The sequence below is a fragment of the Astatotilapia calliptera genome, chromosome 23 (assembly GCF_964374335.1).
Source record: "Astatotilapia calliptera chromosome 23, fAstCal68.1, whole genome shotgun sequence".
NCBI classification, from domain to species: Eukaryota; Metazoa; Chordata; class Actinopteri; order Cichliformes; family Cichlidae; genus Astatotilapia; species Astatotilapia calliptera.
In genome coordinates this window covers 21,613,478-21,634,209 of record NC_137443.1, presented here as the reverse complement: position 1 = coordinate 21,634,209, position 20,732 = coordinate 21,613,478, and the positions used below count along the sequence as shown (strand labels likewise).

Sequence of the window (20,732 nt, the reverse complement as noted above, 5' to 3'; positions counted from 1 at the left end):
TTAAAATTCTTAAGATCATGTTTAAAAGCCCAAAAAAGGAACTTTCTTTCATTCAGTAATCACTTTTATTAATCAATCAACAGAAAACATGTCACAATTTGAATCTTTTAACCACTAAATTTGTTGTGTCTTGCCTGGTTGGTTAGACCAGTGTTCCTTTTTTTTTTGTTAAATTGTTGTCCTGCAACCCAGAGGGTTTCTTTGTCAGTAATGTATAGACTTCATCATTTGAGTATGTTAATTTTTCTTTAACCTTGCTGGAAAATCTTCACGTGTTCATGAGTGTAAGCTGTTTCTTCATTGCGTGTATGTGCATTTGTATAAAAGCAGGTTAATTTTATCTTTTCTCAAACTAGGCGTTACCTTAACAGGAGCCTGTCTCTCAGATTTCTCTGCTTGTGTGTGTTTTTGTTTCACCTTTTTGTTGTGATGCTCCGGACGCCTTCCCAACCTCCACAAGTCCGTTGGCCCCAATTTTATGTGTTAAAACTTCTCTTAATTTCTCCTCTAATTCTCTCCTCGCTGCTGTCTTTTTCACAGCTGCTGATTCGTGCTGGGTGTGGTTCCCATTACCTATAATTTTGCTTCGGCCGCTGTGCTTGTGGGGGCAGTTGGTCCAGGTCCGCAGCTTCCTGTATTAACACACTAAGAGATTTATTTAATTTCATTTTCATCACTGTTAAACAGATAAGCAGGCAACACGCCTACCTTGACAGCGTAAACTGTACGCCAGTCTCCCAACACATTCCTCTCTGTACTCCTCCATAATTCTCCACTGCACACCTCTTACTATCTCTCCTTTTTATTTTTATTACACCACAGAGTAATACACCCAATTATGCCCGTCTATCTCTATGTGGCTCCAAATTCCCTCTTTATTCTAATTTCACACTCGTCAGGGGACAGGCACACAACAATTTCAACCACTGAAACGAGGAATTCAACCTTTTTATATTTCTTTACTAAATCTAGACTCAACGTTTGTTCGCAAAAATGTGTCTTGTTCTAGTCCGGAATAAATGTGAACCCGTGATTACACGGCCGTTCCAGTGTTATATCCGTAGCTATGCGGGGGCCCTCACCTCCCCAAGTCACCACCTCGGCACCCGGACGCCGCCGGTCCTGGCCAAGCGTCCCTGGACAGGAGGGTCGCCACTCCTAGGGCAAAGGTCCACAGGTACACTAGGCATCAACCTTTGATCCTAAAATGTGTCTTTGCTCTAATGTCCTCCTAATCAAACACATTAACCGTCACTGTCACTGTGTTCACGCTTCACACTCCACACAAAACACACTCAGAGCGCGCCTCAGTCACACTCTCCCTCAGTGCGCGCTTCACCCACAAGACAGCACCCAGAGCGCGCCTCGCAGCTTCACACACACTCTCACCCAGAGCGCGCTTTGACACTCACACACAACACTTTTCCTCAGCGGGAATTTTACACAGAAACCTCTGAGCTCAACTATTAGATCTTCTTAAAGCACACTGCACCATAGACCAAAATACCCTTTTCTCTGCGCTTATGACCGCCACAACGGAGCAAAGTCGCATCATAAAAGTGATGCTTGCATCCCCGAAGTTATACCAGACATCATAAACCAGGTTTTGCTCTATGTACTTCTTGGCAAGTAAAATTTTACTTTGTTTTATGACCGCAGCCCTTAAAAAAAAAAACTCGACTGACGCCACAAACCACCGTCAAACCTCTGTTCAATGTACTAAAATTAGCACCAACCACTACTGCACTTCACGGCCGCATATCACCGGAACACGCCGTATCATAAACCAAACCTACGGACGTGTTTCGCTCTCGCGTTGCCAGTGTTTAACCGCACCGTGAAGCCAGCATCTGCTTTTCCTTAAATCAACTTCTATTTCATAGCCGGCAAGAGCCAGGACGTAACCGACACCATAAACAAACTTCAAACCTCGACTTCAATGTACTGAGCTAATGGCCGCGTCTTCAGAATAAATTCTAACGTATTATTGCTACAGAAGCCAGTATTAGACAAAATTAAATGTGGAAGGTAAAGTGGCTGCACTCTAGTCCAACGTAGTATGTTATTAGTATCTCGGTAGAGGCAGATTACTGCAATCTAGACCAACGTAGTATGTTATTAGTATCTCGGTAGAAGCAGTTTATTTAACACCCTGGAATTCAGCCTCAACTTATGTTGTTAGTATCTTGCGCCAAAAACCAGACACCGACAAATTTACTGTGAAAATACATGTGACTCAGCGAACAGATTAATTTGGAAAGCCCAATATGCACATTTGGTATTTATAATACAACAGGCTGTGCTTACCTTTTTATTTTTGGACCGGTCCTCTGTTCACCTCGCCTCACGATCTCACCAAAGGTCAAATCTGCACCTCCTCAGCACACCAAAGATCCGGGTCACACGGCACCAAGTTGTTGAAAACACGCAGTTCTTTGAATCTTTGGGCTGAAGGAAGGACAATACTCGGTGTATCAATGCTCAATCAACAATCATTTATTTGCATACAATTCAACAATAAGAGCATTAGAACGTCCGGACGGGAGAGATGCTACCAGAGGGTCAGGCACATGTCTCAAAATGGTGACGGGTTGCTCAGCTTTTTATAGTCTCTAGTGGCCCCCAGCTAGTCGTAAAAGCCAAAACATCACATTTTTTCTCTGTTACAGCGCCTAAGTTATGACCTCGGCAGTTGTTTCTCTGCTTTCTGTAAGGTGGGGGTGTGGAATGTGGTCTGTCTATCTCCCCTGTCTTTAGACACAGAGTCTCCTGCTTACAACCTTCTCTTCATGATTCAACAATTAAGCATGTCAAGAAAACAGTGTAACACATTCCCAGCAGATCAAGGATACAGAGTGATGCACATTTATCTAATGAACTAATATGTGAATATGTTCTGTTAACTCAAACGTATAATGAGAACTAAACTACATACAGATCACACACTCTATTTTAAAGGGTATAATATGATCTACAGCAGTATTCTAATTCAACTACTTTGATTACATATATAAGGTAACATATAATAACAGAATAATATCACAAGAGGCAGAACGAAACCTGAAAAAAACTGAACTTTAGGGTCAGAATTCAAAAAGTGAAACTGAAAGAAATTTAAAATCTTTCTTTTAAACAAGAATCAAACTGAGCTCATCCAGCCGTTCTCAACAGCACGTCCAAATGTTCAGTTGTTGGGTATTTTTTAAATGACATATATACCTGTACACACTGGACATATACTCACATATATAATATAATCATATATACTCGTAACCATTATATATATACCTACACTGGAGAGGTTTTTTCTTTTAAATAGAATCACTGTGATAAGCAGCTAACCTACATGTTCAAAATCACAAGACCCACAAATATTATCCACAAATCTTATTCACAATTATATTAATGAAGTTTGTGCCCCTGTTGTACGAGCAGATGTTGATCAGTACTGTTTGAAATGTAATAATTAGGATCAATAAGTAACCTCTGATTGTGTTATGACCAACGGTGACAAGTCCAAACATATAGGGTTAATTCAGCTTGGCACAGCTACGTGTGCACCTGGGACTCTTTCTCTCTCTGCGCTCATTTTCATTTCCTGTCTGTCATTTTGTGTGTCTCTGCTGTGTGTGTGTTGTGCCCTTAAACAGGGGAAATAGTGAGGAGAGGTGAAAGAACGGCACAGACACGCAGCTCTCACTCTCACTCGTCTGTATTGAGTTTCAGAAGCAATACAACCAAAACAATATTCTTATGGATGCACTCAGTCTCAGGACAACTGTATCCAAACTAAGTCACTATTGTTCGCTGCATTAGCTGATGAGAATACTTTAGGTAACATGAACTGTAGCATTAGGCAAAAACATCTTTTTAACTCGCACATGTTAGCTGACACAGTCACTAACTTTCCACAGCAATGAAATAATACTTTAAGTACTGCATGTCTTCCAGTAGTTAACTTATACAGATAATAACAGAAAAATCTTCACACAATATGGCGGAGCAATAGCGAAAACTAGCATACGCAGCAACAGAGATTAACTGGAACTTCTCAGCAAAATAGTCCGCAATTCACATCTTCCGCTACAATGAACAATGATAACAATGTAATAATCAACAGTAACACACATTTATACAGATTTGTGCATGACAGTTACCTTAAACAGGGGAAATAGTGAGGAGAGGTGAAAGAACGGCACAGACACGCAGCTCTCACTCTCACTCGTCTGTATTGAGTGAAGGAGGCAGCGCGCGAACCCACCTACTGGAGCCCTGAGGCATTAACAATGGATCGACGCACAATCCACCCAGGCAAAACTTTCACTGCTTATCTCCCTCTATATTCCCACTGCATATTCTATTCGAAAACAGTCAAAGCAACAAATAAAACATTAATAAGGGCATGACATGAAATGTAAGGAACAGAGATGTACAACTTCAAAACTAATCAAATTTATGATCCACCACATACTCCCCCTCAGAATAGATGTTGTCCTCAACATCCAAATGTTTAACATTTAGCACAAACGTGGAGTTATGACCATTAATATCACCAAAACCACATACAATAAACCATTGCATACTATAACTGTTTCTTGTACCTTATATGTACTCTACAAAAATAGTTTCACAAGCTGGAACTCTTTTCATACATTCTTTAGTGTGGGTTATTACCCAAAGTCTTTCAGTGTTCTCATACAGTCTGTATGAATTACAGTGTCCATGCAGTTACATTAACACAGTCTGCTGCTGGCTTGAGAACAAAGTCATTTTAGTGCAGCTTGTCAAAGCAGTCACTCTCTCCTTTGACAAATGTCCATGAGAGTGATACAAGTGGCCGTAGCCATGTGGTGTGCTTTGGATGTGTCTGTTAAGCTGCAAGCACAATATGAATCAGTTCAACGTCCAAAAGTCACTTTGAATATGAATTCTGTGTTAAACAGTCCATTTCCTTGTGGTTGGTGTGGAGTGTAAGTACATTGTCTCTGTTCAGTAATGTGTTTCGTGTGTGATCACAATGTTTCTTTTCACTCAAGTCCATACAGTTATCAGTGGCAGTATGCCTGAACAGTCCGTGGAACCATGAAGTGTGTATGATGTGATGGTGTTCTCAGGTTATAACAAGCTGGTGAACCAAGCCGATCATATGTGAAGATCTTTGGTGGCTTGCGCTCTCTACTCGGTCGCTGATGCTCTTGCTCACAGGTCCTGCTGTGTTTGTCTGGAACAGGTGGAGGAACAGGTTCCTCCACTGATGGTTCCTCGACATAATTTTCCTCTTGGTCAGGTAGTTGTTCACATTGGTTCAGTACTTCATGTTCATTCTCTGGCCCAGATGACATGCTTTCCACTGTTTCAAGATGTTTGGCTGGTTCATCAGTGCTCATAGGATTCAGTGTCTGAGGATAAAGTGGCTCAAATGGCTGCTGAGATGACACTGGATAGTACTCATCATCGTCATCCTCTTCCTCAGCTTGTTCCACTTCCTCACTTGTCTCCACGGCTCTTTTTCTTGTTCGTGGTCGCACTTCAGTTTCAACAGGCAGATGGTCACATGGCAGAAGAAGATTGCGATGCAATATCCTTGATCTCCCTTTTGCTTTCTCAGGTCTGAGTTCATAAATTGGGATATCTCTGCTGACCTGACGAACGACTGTGTGAACCACATCCTCCCAGTGGTTCCTCAGCTTGCCTGGACCTCCTCGAGGTGTCATGTTCCTTATTAAAACACGATCGCCTGGCTGTAATACTGAGCTCTTCACCTTGCTGTCATAATGTCTTTTACTTCTTGCAGCTGCTTTATGAGCATTTTCTCTCGTGATCTCATATGCTTCTTCCATGCCTTGCTTCCATTTTACCATGTAGTCATGATGATTGTCATCTCCTTGTTCTGAGGTCAAGCTGAACAGCATGTCGATTGGCAATCGTGGGGAGCGTCCATATAACAAGTAAAAAGGGGAAAATCCAGTTACCTCGCTGCAGGTACAATTATAGGCATAAATCAGTTTGTTAAGCGAGTCCTTCCAGTTAGTTTTCTGACTCTCTGAGAGTGTTTTCAGCATCTGGAGTAGTGTCCTATTAAATCGCTCCACTTGTCCATTCCCTTGGGGATGGTAGGGAGTAGTCCTGGACCCAGCAACTCCACAGTAGTTTTTCAGTTGTGTAAACAGATGATTTTCAAATTCAGCACCTTGATCATGATGTATTCGTGCTGGAAAGCCAAATCTTAAAGCATAGTCATTAAAGATTTTGTCTGCAGCTGTTTTACCTGATTTGGAAGTTGTGGCATACGCTTGGGCGAAGCGTGTGAAATGGTCAATGACTACAAGGATGTATTCATAACCCCCTTTGCACTTGTCAAGGTGCAGGAAATCAATTGAGACAAGTTCAAATGGGTGAGTAGTGACAATATTAGTCAGTGGTGCTCTGCTCTCATGACACGGCTTCTTCTGTTTTATGCAAACACACCTTCTGGTCACATATTCCTCTACTTCCCGTTGCATATAGGGCCAGTAAAACCGGTCCCGTATCAGTGACAATGTTCTCTCTACACCTTGATGGCCCATTTCATCATGTAGCTCCTTTAGTACAGTACTTTTGTGTATTTCTGGTAGGACCAACTGTTTTCTGTTTGCTGTTTTTCTGTGCAAGATCCCATTCTCATCCATCTCCAATTTGTTCCACTCCCTCAGGAGACATATGACCTGTGGGCTGAGTTTTCTTAGCTCTGAATGTGATGGTTTTTCCTGTGTTAATTTACACTGAATTACAGGTCCAATAGTCGGATCACTTCTCTGGTCCTGTTTGATCTGGCCTTTTGTCAGTGGAATGATGGAAACATCTGTGGCCATGGCTGAACACCTGACTGAGACACCCATGGACCATGACACATTGGAGTCATCCTGCCTTTCCACTGCCTGTGTGGTTGCTCCAATTGCATCGTATGCCATTTCCTCTGTGCATTCATTCATAAACGTTTCCATGTCTACCGGCATCCTGGAGAGGCTGTCTGCATCCACATTTTCTTTACCAGGGCGATATTTAATTGTGAAGTGAAAATCTGCCAGTTCTGCTACCCATCGACATCCTGTTGCATTCAGTTTGGCAGTGGACAGTACATAGGTAAGTGGATTATTGTCGGTGTACACGGTGAAGAATGGTGCATAATATAGATAATCACGGAATTTTCCTGTGATAGCCCACTTGAGAGCAAGAAACTCTAACTTGCCTGAATGCAGATGGTAATTCTTCTCAGCTGCAGTTAAAGTGCGGGAACCATAAGCAATCACACGAAGCTTTCCATTCTGCTTTTGGTACAACACGGCACCTAATCCCTGGTTTGACGCATCAGTGTGAAGGGTGAATGGCTGTGAAAATTCTGGAAAGCCTAGAACAGGGGGCTGAGTTAGACAGTCTATCAGCTGCTCTAGTGCTAACTGGTGCATGTCGGTCCACTCAATAGGTGTACTCGAAGGGACACTACACCTGTTTCGCTTTGTTTTCCACTTTAATCTTGTGTTTCGCTGGGTTTCAGCATCTGCAGGTCCCTTGAGCAAGTCATACAGAGGATTTGCAATTCTGGCAAAATCCTTGATGTATTGTCTGTAATAACTTAGTAGGCCCAACATTGCTCTTAGTTCACCAACAGTACCTGGCCGTTTGTTTTTCAAAGCTGTTACAGCAGCAGTGTCTGCGGAGTCTATCCTGCTTCCCTCTGCTGACACAATCCTGCCAAGGTACCTCACTTCTGTCCTAAACAGGTCACACTTCCTTGGTTTGAGTTTGATTCTGTACTCCCTGAGTCGGCGCAGCACTTTCCTGACATCCTCAACATGATCCTCAAACGTTCTGCTAAAGACAAGGACATCATCGAGGTAAGGCACACATATTTCATCCCTTAACCCTTCTAAGCACTCCTCCATGCAGCGTTGAAATGCTGCCGGAGCATTCATCAGTCCAAATGGGATTCTGACCCACTCATACAGGCCCCAGGGGGTCACAAAAGCTGTTAGGTGTTTACTGTCTTTGCCCATGAACCCCTGGTGGTATGCTTTACCCTGGTCCAGTAGAGAAAAGAGAGTGTTGCCACCTAAGTTGTCCATGATGTCTTGTACTCTGGGAATGGGGTGGCGGTCTGGGTGAGTCTTCCTATTCAGCTCTCGGTAGTCAATACACAAGCGCAGTGTACCGTCTTTTTTTCTTACACAGACTACCGGAGAGGAGTAAGATGAGTTTGATTTTTCCACCCACCCCTGAGCTATTAGGTCCTGTAGGTAGTTTTTCATTTCTTGATACAAGGGTTTTGGTACAGAGAGATAAGTCCGTGTGACTGGCTCATTATCTTTCAACGAAATGTTCATTTGCAAGTTTTCAACACAGCCTATGTCATCATCAGATTTAGAGAATGACTCTGACTCTTCTCTTAGCATCTGACTAACAGCTTGTCTCTGGTGGTCATTCAGGTGAGTCAAGTCGACAGGTGGGTCCCATTGTTCACTTTTAGGTGTGTTCTCACCTGAGCTCTTAGCCTGGATGGGACGGACCGATGCAGTAGGGAGGCAGTCAGTTTTGAATACATTAGCAGGATATATTGATGCAACAGACTGCACATTTCCGATAACAGTCCTACTTGGCAGTGTGATGTCATGGCTGGTGGGATTTTGTACACTAATGACAATTTTTGGTGTCATACCAGCCTTTTTAAAACAAGGGTATCACAGAACTCGAGTCCTTCAGGCCACTGTGGGTTCTCATGAGGCTCGAAGATCAGGGTTCTATCTTCTTTGAAAGGCGGGGCTTGCACACGACACTCTATTTGGATGGAACTCTGTTTAGGCACTTCAACTCTCTCATTTGTTGTTCTTACACTGTGCTCACATGGCTGTCCCACTGTCACTGCATTAACAAAAGCTCTTGCCCTACTCTTTCTGAGGTGAGGAAAAGCTACTTTTACTGTTTTCATGAGTTTCTCTTTATTCTTATTGTTTGTCTTATCCTGTACTCTGTTTGCAACTAGGTGTGAAATCACATTGAAGCCAATTATGGGGCATGACTGTTGGTTGCCTTTTAACACTAACACAGGTATTAGCAGATCTTTATCATTAGCAGTAAGTCTGAAGCTTACCTCGAGCCAACCAATATATGGTATTTCCGTCCCATTGGCTGCTTCAAGTTGCAGTGGTTCAAGTGGGTCTACTAGTTCTGCTATATCTCTTAGTTGGACATCAGGCAAATGGGTCTGTTTCCAGGCCGCATCTACAGCACAAATTTGTGAACCTGTGTCCCAAAGTGCCTGGATTCTTTGGTTGTGCAGAAAGCACTGAATGAGACATTTCTCTCCTACAAGCTCTTTTACAGTAGGCATCTTCACTGGATTACTTCTTTTCCTACACTTTGGTTTGCAACTTGACTGTGTTTCCTGTTTCTTAATAGATGAACATGTATGTGGCTTACAGTACCTTCTGTGCACAGACCAGTGTGTCTCTTGACAGTCTTTTGAGCAGTACAATGTTATTTTACAAACAGAACAACATTTTAACTTCATACTCTCTTCCTTTCCCTCACAGTTAGCACAATATTGGGACTTTTCAATGCTGTCGGTTGCCCCATGTCCCGTGGGAGCAACCTCCCTTAGTTTAAAGGGCTCCCTTTATCTGATTTTGTCAGTCTAGGTGCTTTACAACCTGCACGGAAATGCTCACTACTCCCACACCTAAAACAATGCTGGCAATATGCCTCACCTGCCTGCACACATGCAAAACATCTGGGACGGTGACTTGGTGAGGGATAATATCGCTGTGGTGCGAATCTTTGTTGAAACTGTGCTGTCCCATACACATGCCCAGGTCCATATGCTGAGTGGTGTTCCTGTGCTGCTGCAGGAGGGTGCTGGTGGTAAAATGGCATGCAGTTTTGTTCAGCCTTAATGGGGAAAGGCTGCTGAGGTGCTGGGGTTGTCTTTTGAATGGTTTCTCTGATTTGGGAAACTTCAGCCCTCAAGTCTTTCAGCAGCACCATGTCAGCACGCATTTCCTTTATTTCTGTTAGAAGATCAGGGGGTAGAGGAGCTGGTTTCTCTTGAGCTGTGCTTCTCTTTCCCACTGGGGAATCATTAGACTGGACAGTATTTACAGCTGTTACTCGTGATGGAGCGGCATGTTTCTTTTTGTCCTGTCTTTCCTTTTCATTTGCGACTGCAATATTTACCTTCTCGAGCAACAACTCATCTGAAGTATTTGTTTGCAGGAGGTAAGGTTGCAGGTCACTTTTAATATTGTCATTCTGAAGACCAGTCAGGACAGTATGCATAAAAAGGCTCTGGACTAGTGCTGGATCATACTTTAGACTGGACTCAACTTCCTGAGAAGCAAACAGGATTTTCTGTCTCAAGTCCATTGTCCTGATCAAGAAATTTTGGGGTGTCTCTTTACTACTCTGAACCTCAGAGGTAAGTTGTTTGTATAACTCTGTGGCACCTTTCTCCTGGTAATGAGACCTGAGGATTCTCCTAAGAGCAGGTAATGTGAGGTTTTCTTTTCCTTCAAGATAACTCCTTAGCTGCAAGCCTGGCGTGATAGCACGAATTACAGCATCAGTGATTTCTGATTCTGGGTAGCCTCTATTGATCCCGCTTTCAATTTGTCTCGCCAGACTGGAGAATGTCAGCCTGTCTTTTTGCCCCGGCTCTCCTATTTGGCCTGATATCTTAAAATCTTTGCGCCACATGGAACTGTTTGGTGCTGTTGGAACAATGTTTCTCACTGGGATGCGAGGACTTAAGGCAGGATTCATGCTATTCCTCATCAAGTCATGCATTTCACCCTCTTTTTGTTGTAAGAGCAGTCTTAATGTCTCTATCTCCTCCTGGCTACTTTCCTGGTCCTGAACAGCTGGATCCACTGTTTCATTCACACCTTGTTTTTTATCCATTTGTATGTCACTTATAATGTCCTGGACATTAAGAAGTTCTGACATACCTTCGTCCTCACGGGTAGCCAGCTCTGTGCGTTCAAGGTGCTTAACTAAATGCGAGACTAGCTGACTGCGCGTTCTATTAATCACAAACTCTTTTCCTGGTCCTGAGATTTGAAGTACATCACATAATTTAGTCAGCTGCTCTAAAGTCAGTTGATACAGTGTTCCTTTAATCTCCAGCTGTAGCTTTTCTAATTCAGACTCCATGTTGTCAGAGGAGTTAGCACAAGCAGTCAGTTGAGAAATGATCAGACTTAGTTGGCTTTTACTGCCCCCTAGTGGCCACTTTTTCACTTCAGGATACAGATACCAACGTAGGTCTAGCGATGTCTCTGCTGCTTTACTATGCTCCTTTCTGATACCTGGGTCGTCTGGGGGGGATGATCAACGAGAGGATTTCTCTTACAGGTCAGGGATGGTCCTCGAATCAATCATCCCAGCGGTGCCTCCAAATGTTGTGCCCTTAAACAGGGGAAATAGTGAGGAGAGGTGAAAGAACGGCACAGACACGCAGCTCTCACTCTCACTCGTCTGTATTGAGTTTCAGAAGCAATACAACCAAAACAATATTCTTATGGATGCACTCAGTCTCAGGACAACTGTATCCAAACTAAGTCACTATTGTTCGCTGCATTAGCTGATGAGAATACTTTAGGTAACATGAACTGTAGCATTAGGCAAAAACATCTTTTTAACTCGCACATGTTAGCTGACACAGTCACTAACTTTCCACAGCAATGAAATAATACTTTAAGTACTGCATGTCTTCCAGTAGTTAACTTATACAGATAATAACAGAAAAATCTTCACACAATATGGCGGAGCAATAGCGAAAACTAGCATACGCAGCAACAGAGATTAACTGGAACTTCTCAGCAAAATAGTCCGCAATTCACATCTTCCGCTACAATGAACAATGATAACAATGTAATAATCAACAGTAACACACATTTATACAGATTTGTGCATGACAGTTACCTTAAACAGGGGAAATAGTGAGGAGAGGTGAAAGAACGGCACAGACACGCAGCTCTCACTCCCACTCGTCTGTATTGAGTGAAGGAGGCAGCGCGCGAACCCACCTACTGGAGCCCTGAGGCATTAACAATGGATCGACGCACAATCCACCCAGGCAAAACTTTCACTGCTTATCTCCCTCTATATTCCCACTGCATATTCTATTCGAAAACAGTCAAAGCAACAAATAAAACATTAATAAGGGCATGACATGAAATGTAAGGAACAGAGATGTACAACTTCAAAACTAATCAAATTTATGATCCACCACATGTGCTTAAAGTTATCTACACCCTGGGGTTACCTTTGCTTCACTTCGCTTGCTTTCTATGTGTTGTTTTATTGTAAATGCACAGGGCATGTTCATATGACACTGTTTAATCAACTCAGTTCCAAGAATTCTACTCTTTTCCAGAGAACCTTTTTCAGTGATTTAATTTTAATTGAATCTGAAAAGCTGGACTTCCACAGCGTTGGTGGGATAAGGTTATCATATTGACTTCAAAGTTCGCGACCCCACACAGTCTCATCTCTTTATGACGTGGATTACTTCTACATGAACACTGGATTACAGACTAGGAGTAAAAACAAACAAACATAAAGGCTAACCACAATTTGCTGCTTTGACAACTGTGACTCTTCTAATTAAAAAAAAAAAAGAATTAAGATTTAATAAAAAAATAAGAGTTTCTTATTTTTTCTGGAGCTTTGATTGGGAGAAAAAACATCTTCTGTTCTTTGGCTGTTGAACCCTTTAAGACATGATGCAGTGCATGCTAAATGTTGGACTGAAGTTCTGAATCTCTTATTTTAACTTTTGCATTAAAATAAAACTCCAACTGTTTCTGAGAAGGAATCCAACCTGACAACAAAGAAGCAGAACAAAAGTCTGGATGGATCGCATTCCAGCATTTATCAGATGAAACTTTTTGTTTCACAGCTGATTCAGTGGGGAAAAAATCAGTCTGTCCTCAAAGGAACCTTAAACTGAGCTCATCCAGCCTTTTTCAACAGCACAGCAGAGCTTCTATCCAACACTGGTGAGTTCAAAGCATCACAGTCACTCTGTTTTAAATTTAAACTCTCTCTGTGTCAGGAAACATAATTATAACACTGCTGAAGCTGGTGTGTTTTCCTATCACCACTCTCTCCCACTGGGGACACTCTCTGCTATTTCATCCAAGTTACTCCAGACTTCCTCTTTCTCTTCTAACTGACATCCAACCTGTGAGGCATTCACACTGACAACATTCAACATCACTCCTTTGATTTCTAGTTTCAAACTCATGATGCCGTCTAACACAAGATGGCTGGTATTGTCATCATACTTGGAGTAAATAACCTGTGAAACAGTGTTCAGAGCACACTGAAATGTGAACTTTGGGCTCACAAGGACTACTTTCACATACACTGACCTACTTATGAGTATGAATGTGTATGAATATTAGATAGAAAGCACTTAAACAGAAAGAGCATCGAAAAAATACTTGTATGAATGGGGGAATGAGGCAAGTTGTGTAGTGCTTTAATTACTATATGAGTACTATCTGGTTGTTAAGTGATGACGTGATTATCTCAGTTGTTCTCCTGATTGAAGTTTGGTCTGTTTACAGCGTCCTGCAATGCAGTTGCATTTGTCCCTAACCACTGGGAACCCTTGCGTTAACTTTTATTGAGTGGAAAAACGTTTGCGTTCATCCTTCTTCTTCATGTGTTTACATTATGCTTGTCACGGTCAGTGGGAGCTGACTGTATGTAGAGTGAATAGTGGGACCCAATTGCAGACATGGAAGGAGACGTAACTTATGTTAAACACAAGGCGAGCCATTTATTGAGGCTGAAAAACATGAAACAGAAAACAAGGCTCAACCAGGGGAAAACTAAACTGAAACCTAGACAGGGAGAAACTATGGTTAACTATGACACGGTGACATGAACACGAGTATGCGAGAAACTATGAGGAGGTAACAAGAACAAGAAACATGAAACCTGAGCTGAGTCGTGAAAGACTTAATCCTGACATGACGTGGTGGGAGGTAACACAGACGACCAGACAAAGACTGAACAAAAACATGTAGACTAAATACACACAGGAGGTGATTAGGGGAAGTGGAAACACAACCATTCCCAACCATTTGGAGCCACGGCACATATTTCACATTAGAAAAATTACAGGGCACACCACCAAACAAAAATGTCACAAAAAGGCTATTGATAATTTCCCCCCACGCACCAGATATAGTGGGATTGGCTCAGTTTGTCCCCAGTATACCGTTTTTTGCTTTCTTCTGACCACTACTCATGCTAGGGCCTTCATCTGGATTGGAATTTTCATAATCATAATCTTAATTCTAACCAATATAGAAATTATCTATTAGATTACATTAGTCTTGATACAGCCTCTGCCACCACATCAGATCAATTGCTCTGGGCTACTTTGATCAGCTCCATCACCTAGTGGGGGTGGGGGGTCATAGTTTGGTCCCGCCTTCACTGTTGTGATTGGTGTGGGGGTAGGGACAGGCTTAGGGCGTCGGGGGGTTCCCCGGAGGCATTTTCCTTGGGGGGCTCAACCCGGGGTAGCGGTCATGTCCGGTTAGGGGCTCTGTTGGCTCTCAGGTGACTGTTTCCTCGCGGCTGCGTGCAGCGGGACTAGGGGAGGGTCTGTGCTGACGGACGTGGGTTACTGACCTGGTAACCTGGCTGCCCCTGGGTGGGTCCGGGATGGGCGTGAGGTTCTGGGGGCGCTCTGTCTCTGGGCTGGGGCCCGGGCCGGGCCTCGGGGGCTTGGGTCCTGGTTGGTGTGTTGCTGGGGTTGTGGGCGGGTGGGTGCATGGGGGCCCAGCCCTGGAGCAGGGTGCCGCCGGTGCATCGAGCCACCTGGGGGGCTCTTCAACTGGTGGGGAAGATTGTCACATCTTGCAGGAGCTTTCCTCTCCTCAGGGGCTCTCTCTACAGGAGGGGGAGATACAGGAGAGGTGGAGGAAGATCTCAGCCTGGGTGTTTATTGTCTTATGTAGTCTGGAAGAAGAGTGGATGGTGGGGTGGGTGCAGTTTTCTCTGTGGTGGGGTTGGGTGGACTGTCCTGGGCTCTGTGGGGCCGGGAGGCGCTGCTGCGCTGGGCCCCGGTCTGGATGGGCCTGGGCCCCCTTTCCCTGGTGGGTCGCGGGGTATGGGGGTGCCTGCTGGGGTCAGCGGGGGAGCTGGCCCCAGGGAGGGGTCACTTGCCCCTCCCTTCCTTCCCTCCCCATCTCCAGCTGCCTCCCTCTTCCCGCTCCACCACAACCACCCACACATGCAGGACCTTGGAGTAGGGGTATGTCACCAGGGTGCAGAGGAGGCCACCCCCCCGTCCCCGTCCCCTTCTGGCTGCCTCTGCCTCAATTTTATCCCACAACTTAGACATTCACATTACTCACACTCTCATTACACATACATATAGGATCTTGGGGGTGGGCACGATACACGGAATCCAAAGTACCATCAGGGTGTACACCCCACCCCTGGCGTCGTTGCCCACCTCTCAATGTTAAATACACGTAGACATTGAGGGCCAGCAGGAGGGACCATGCGCTTACCTGCTGCTCTCTGGCAGGTAGCTCCATGCCCTCCTGGATTTTAAATGCACCTTAGAACACACATGCATCAACACTACAATGAGCGGGTGGAGGGAGGTTTGGAGTCTTCTCTCACCCCCATTCTCTGCGACCTGCTGGAGCGGGGGGGCTAGGACTAGGAGGAGGAGTTGGCCGCCCTCATCTGGGACTCTCCTCAGCTCTTTCTGGGACAGTGGCGCGGCTGCCCCTCTGTTGGTCTTCCTTGGTCTCTTGTGTTCTGGGGGCCTCTGGATGTCTGGAGTTTTGATCCCCTACACACCTGCTGTGGCCCCCCCACACCCTCTAGCAGATCATTACATGAAGGAACCTTTTAAAAAACAAAAAACAAACGCGTCCATGCTCACAGGTGTACACACGGGTGATCACACCCACAAACTACACCCTTTTTGGCTCCTACCTCAAAGCACACTGTGTTCTGTTGATCTTATGTGCTGCACAATAATGTTTAATATTTAGTATTTACTGTCATATTCCCATATATCATTGTGATGTTGTTTATTCTATTACTCTTGTTCTCTTCTGCTTGTTTTCTGTTTTCTTTCTCAGCAGGTGACCCAGGTGATTGATATATGCATTTTCTTTCTTCTTTTTTTTCTTTTTCTGCTCATTCTGTTGGTTTTTGTCTTTTGCCCTTCTCCCCCGTCCCTCTTCTCAGCTGTTTCTCTTTCCCTCTTTCTTTCTCCCCTTCTTTCCCCCAGTCAAGTCTGTCCCATATTCAGTAAGTGAAAATAAAATAAACAATAAAAGGTGAATCAAATGGACCATTATGGCAAGGCTGGGATGGTCAATTTGGTAAAGTAAATCCGTTGGGCATCTTTCTTTGCCTTTAGACAACAATTCTGATGGCAAAAGAGCCAAACGGGACAGGCAAAAAAATAAAAAATAAAATAAAAAATGGATTGGAATTTTCTCCAGGACCCCGGTCAGGATGGCTACTTTTTCTTTTCAAATATTTATCTATTGCTATTACACGCTGTGTTGTCTGACTCGAAGAAAGACTATTATGTAATTTCTTCTTCATCTTCTTCTGTTTCACTGGCAGGTGGCAGCTCATTTAATTAGAGCAGGTAGTTACTGCCCCCTAGTGGAGAATGTAATTGTTTTCCCAGTTACTCATGCCTGTCACTTAGAGCAGCGGTCCCCAACCCCTGGGCCTCGGACTGGTACTGGTCCGTGAGTCGTTTGGTACCGGGCCACGAGAGTTGAGGTTCAGGTGTGAAATTTATGGTTTTCAGGGTTTTTATCGGTTTTCAGCGTTATTTTGTTATCGTTTTTATCGTTAACTCGGTTTTCCTGGGTCTTTTCACATGTGTTATGAATAAATCTTCTTTTTTTCAGTACCGGTACTAGTTTTATTTTGTTGTATTTATCCGTGACACCTTAAAGGCCGGTCCGTGAAAATATTGTCGGGCATAAACTGGTCCATGGCGCAAAAAAGGTTGGGGACCGCTGACTTAGAGTGCTAATCAAACGGAACCAGATAATCTTCCAAGACACAGCTGATCATTTCTTACAGCACACCAGGTCGCAGTGGTTGGAAAACACTGACAAAGGGAAACAGCTGACACAAATGAACCTCATGATACCACAGAGAAAAGTAACAGGAAACATGGAAAGACGTAGACATAACATCACTGGCTTGACAACATGAAACACACAGACAAGAAATACCTGACATACTGACACAGGAGACAAGAACAGATTTACACATGAAAACCTAAACTGCAATAAAAATTCAACTAAATCCTAACCAATAATACCAACACAAGAACTTTTCATACTTTCAATATAATATAAGAAATTAGAAATACAAAATGAACTCAAAATGCTCAGTCATAGACCCAGCCCATGACAATACTAACCATAGCTGTGTAGCTAGCCACATTTCTATATACCAGCTAGCCCAACTTCAGTAACCCTACAAACGTCACTACTGTTTAGTTTTCTGTCTTCATTTATGTCGGAAGTGGTAGCAGAGCTGTACGTTTTAATTTTTCAGAAATCCCTCAGTCAGAACATGCTATATTATGTTTAGGTGTAAGCTAGCGAGCAAACTCTCTACTGACTTTGAAGTCCATTAAACTTCATAAATTCTGTTTTCATGGATGCCTGGATGTTAAACTTATTAGTTACACCTGGTAGAGCAGCCACACTAATCACTTTATTTAAGATGAAAGAATTTAGACAGTTCATAGCTCTCAGTGATGTTGCAGTGTTCTTTTGACTTTGGGACCTGAAGTGGAGTTTGAACCCGGAAACAGCTAACGACATCAGACTTAAAGACCGGATATATAGCTGTATAAAAACAGGTACATTTACAATTATTTGAAACTCTGGTCATTTTTAGCGCGAAAATCCACCACTGGAAAGGGAGATATGTGACAGAAGAGAAAGAAAAGCAAAATAGGTTCATTTTAAATGTGACTGCGATTTAAAATAAAATCATTTTCTTTTCTTTCTCACTCAGGGTGCAGACATGTCTGCTGCCAGCTATCTTCTATCGAAAGATCGGTTTCTGTGCTTCATCTGTCTGAATGTCTTCACTGATCCAGTCTCCACACCATGTGGACACAACTTCTGCAAAAACTGCATCAGTCAACACTGGGATATCAGTGAGAGGTGTCAGTGTCCTTTGTGTAAAAAGGCATTTGAAGTCAGACCTGAGCTGCACATCAACACTTTCATCTCTGAGATGGTTTCTCAGTTCAGACATGAAGCTCAGCAGAAAGTCAGCAGCAGCAGCTCAGAGCAACAAGCTGCCAAACCAGGAGAAGTTCCCTGTGACATCTGCACTGGAACCAAACTGAAGGCCCTGAAGTCCTGCCTGGTGTGTCTGGCCTCCTACTGTCAGACTCACCTGGAGCCTCATCTGACAGCTTCACGGCTGAAAAGACATCAGCTGATTGATCCTGAGGAGAACCTGGAAAGCAGGATGTGTATGAAGCATGATAAACCTCTGGAGCTGTTCTGTAAGACCGATCAGACATGTGTCTGCATGCTCTGCTGTGTTTTTGACCACAATACTCATGAGTTTGTTCCTCTGAGAGAAGAATATGAAGGAAAGAAGGCAGAACTGGGGAAGACTGAGGCTGAAATTGAACAGATGATCCAGAAGAGACGACTGAAGATTCAGGAGATCAAAGAGTCAGTGAAGATGAGTAAAGATGCTGCAGACAGAGAGAAAGCAGAAGGTGTTCAGGTCTTCACTGCTCTGAGGAAGACTCTCAGGAGATGTTTGAAAAAGTTCATAAAGGAGATTGCAGATAAACAGGAAACAACAGAGAAACAGGCTGAAGGTTTCATCACAGATCTGGAACAGGAAATCTCTGAGCTGATGAAGAGAAGCTCTGAGGTGGAGCAGCTCTCACGCTCTAAAGATCACCTCCACCTCCTCCAAAGCTTCTCATCCCTGAAAGCTGCTCCAACCACCAAGCACTGGACAGAGGTCAGTATCCATCCACCATCATATGAGGGGACTGTGGTGAGAGCTGTGGGTCGGCTGAAGGAGACTCTCAGTAAAGACATGAAGAAGCTGTTTGAGGCTGAGCTGAAGAGGGTCCAGCAGTATGCAGTGGATATGACTCTCGATCCTGATACAGCACATCCTTATCTCATCCTGTCTGATGATGGAAAACAAGTACACTGTGGTGAAGAGGAGAATGATCTTCCAGACAACCCAGAGAGATTTTCTGTGGAGCGTCTTGTTTTAGGAAAGCAGAGTTTCTCTTCAGGCAGATTTTACTTTGAGGTTCAGGTTAAAGAAAAGCCTGACTGGGTTTTAGGAGTGGTCAGAGAGTCAGTCAACAGGAAGGAAGTCATCACACCGAGTCCTGCGAATGGTCTCTGGACAGTAGGAGCATATGAAAACATTTGTGGAGCTCTTGAAGATCCCACAGTCCCACTCTCTCTTCAGCGTGGTTCTGAGAAGGTGGGGGTGTTTGTGGATTATGAGGAGGGTCTGGTCTCCTTTTATGATGTAGATGATGTAGATGTGATCTACTCCTTTACTGGCTGGTCCTTCACTGAGAAACTCTACCCATTGTTCTGTCCCAAAGTTAATGTTGATAATGATGATGATAACAGTTGTGGTAAAAAAATTAAACCTCTGATCATCTGTCCTGTCAATCAGTCAGTCTGATAGTTTACCATGTGGAAACTGGACCATATACAGAATCATCTCAACCTTTCAGCTGACACAGAAAAGAAGTCATAAAAAACATAACTGAGAAAACTGCAGCTGCTGATCATGATCATGATATACAGTTAGAAGCTGCAGATTCGAGTCAGTTGAGTTTTTGTTAAACTGTTTTCAAGTTGAAAAAAAGATTACAACATAACAAAATAGAAACTCTCCTTTTCTTTTGCTTTCAGTGTTCAAAGGCACAGACATTAAAGCATATACTGTACACACGTTTGAGGAAACATGTTAATATTTTATTATTTTCATTCACCTTTTCTTAAATATCAAAATCAGGGTTTCTGAAAATATTTTTTTAATATGTACACCATGCTTTTTCAGAATACAATAAATACAATTCTAAACTTTTATTTCTTCTTTGATGATTGTTAAGGTTCACATATTGAGGAAGGAGAGTACAAACAACTATGGTCCAGAGCTTGGTCAAACAATTGATTTTAATGAATGCACGCGTGGGAAAACCAGTCTGTACGCAGACAGGGATTGATCTTCGACTTAATCAAAGCATACACAGATTTTTATAGCATCAGGGTTTGAATTAATGACGCCCATTCATACGTCACAGACAGAATATATACATACGTCCAATTAAAACCACAATGCCTTTTAACACGGTTTAAAAGAACATCGTCTGGAACATGAGCCCCACATCCTGCCAGACGCTGTTCCTCTTTCCAGAGACAAACATGACCAACTTCTCACCTATAAATGAGTCTAACTAATGTATGTGTGTGTATGTGTTGACCTTACATGCTCTCTCATCTCACCCGTTGCACTTCTGACCTTTCACCAGAACAGAGGCTCATCCTTATGTGTAACAACCTAACTGAAACTATATGTACTATATTGAATAAATGTTTTAATCAAGAACCTCTACTAAAAGCTTAATAAAAGAATATAAACGTATAACAGACAGTTTGAATAAC

At 43.3% G+C, this 20,732-nt stretch overlaps 1 protein-coding gene across 1 annotated transcript; it reads left to right on the top strand.

The window, feature by feature from the left end:
- The first annotated feature begins 18,084 nt into the window (after positions 1-18,084).
- Positions 18,085-19,820, top strand: LOC113016778 (E3 ubiquitin-protein ligase TRIM39-like). The gene has a single exon (XM_026159903.2). It carries the CDS (start codon positions 18,085-18,087, stop codon positions 19,744-19,746), a length of 1,662 nt encoding a protein of 553 aa, XP_026015688.2. The 3' UTR covers positions 19,747-19,820.
- Positions 19,821-20,732: the final 912 nt, after the last annotated feature.

Coding starts and splice junctions, on each gene's coding strand:
- LOC113016778 (XM_026159903.2), top strand. CDS start 18,085: ATGTCTGCTGCCAGCTATCTTCTATCGAAAGATCGGTTTCTGTGCTTC.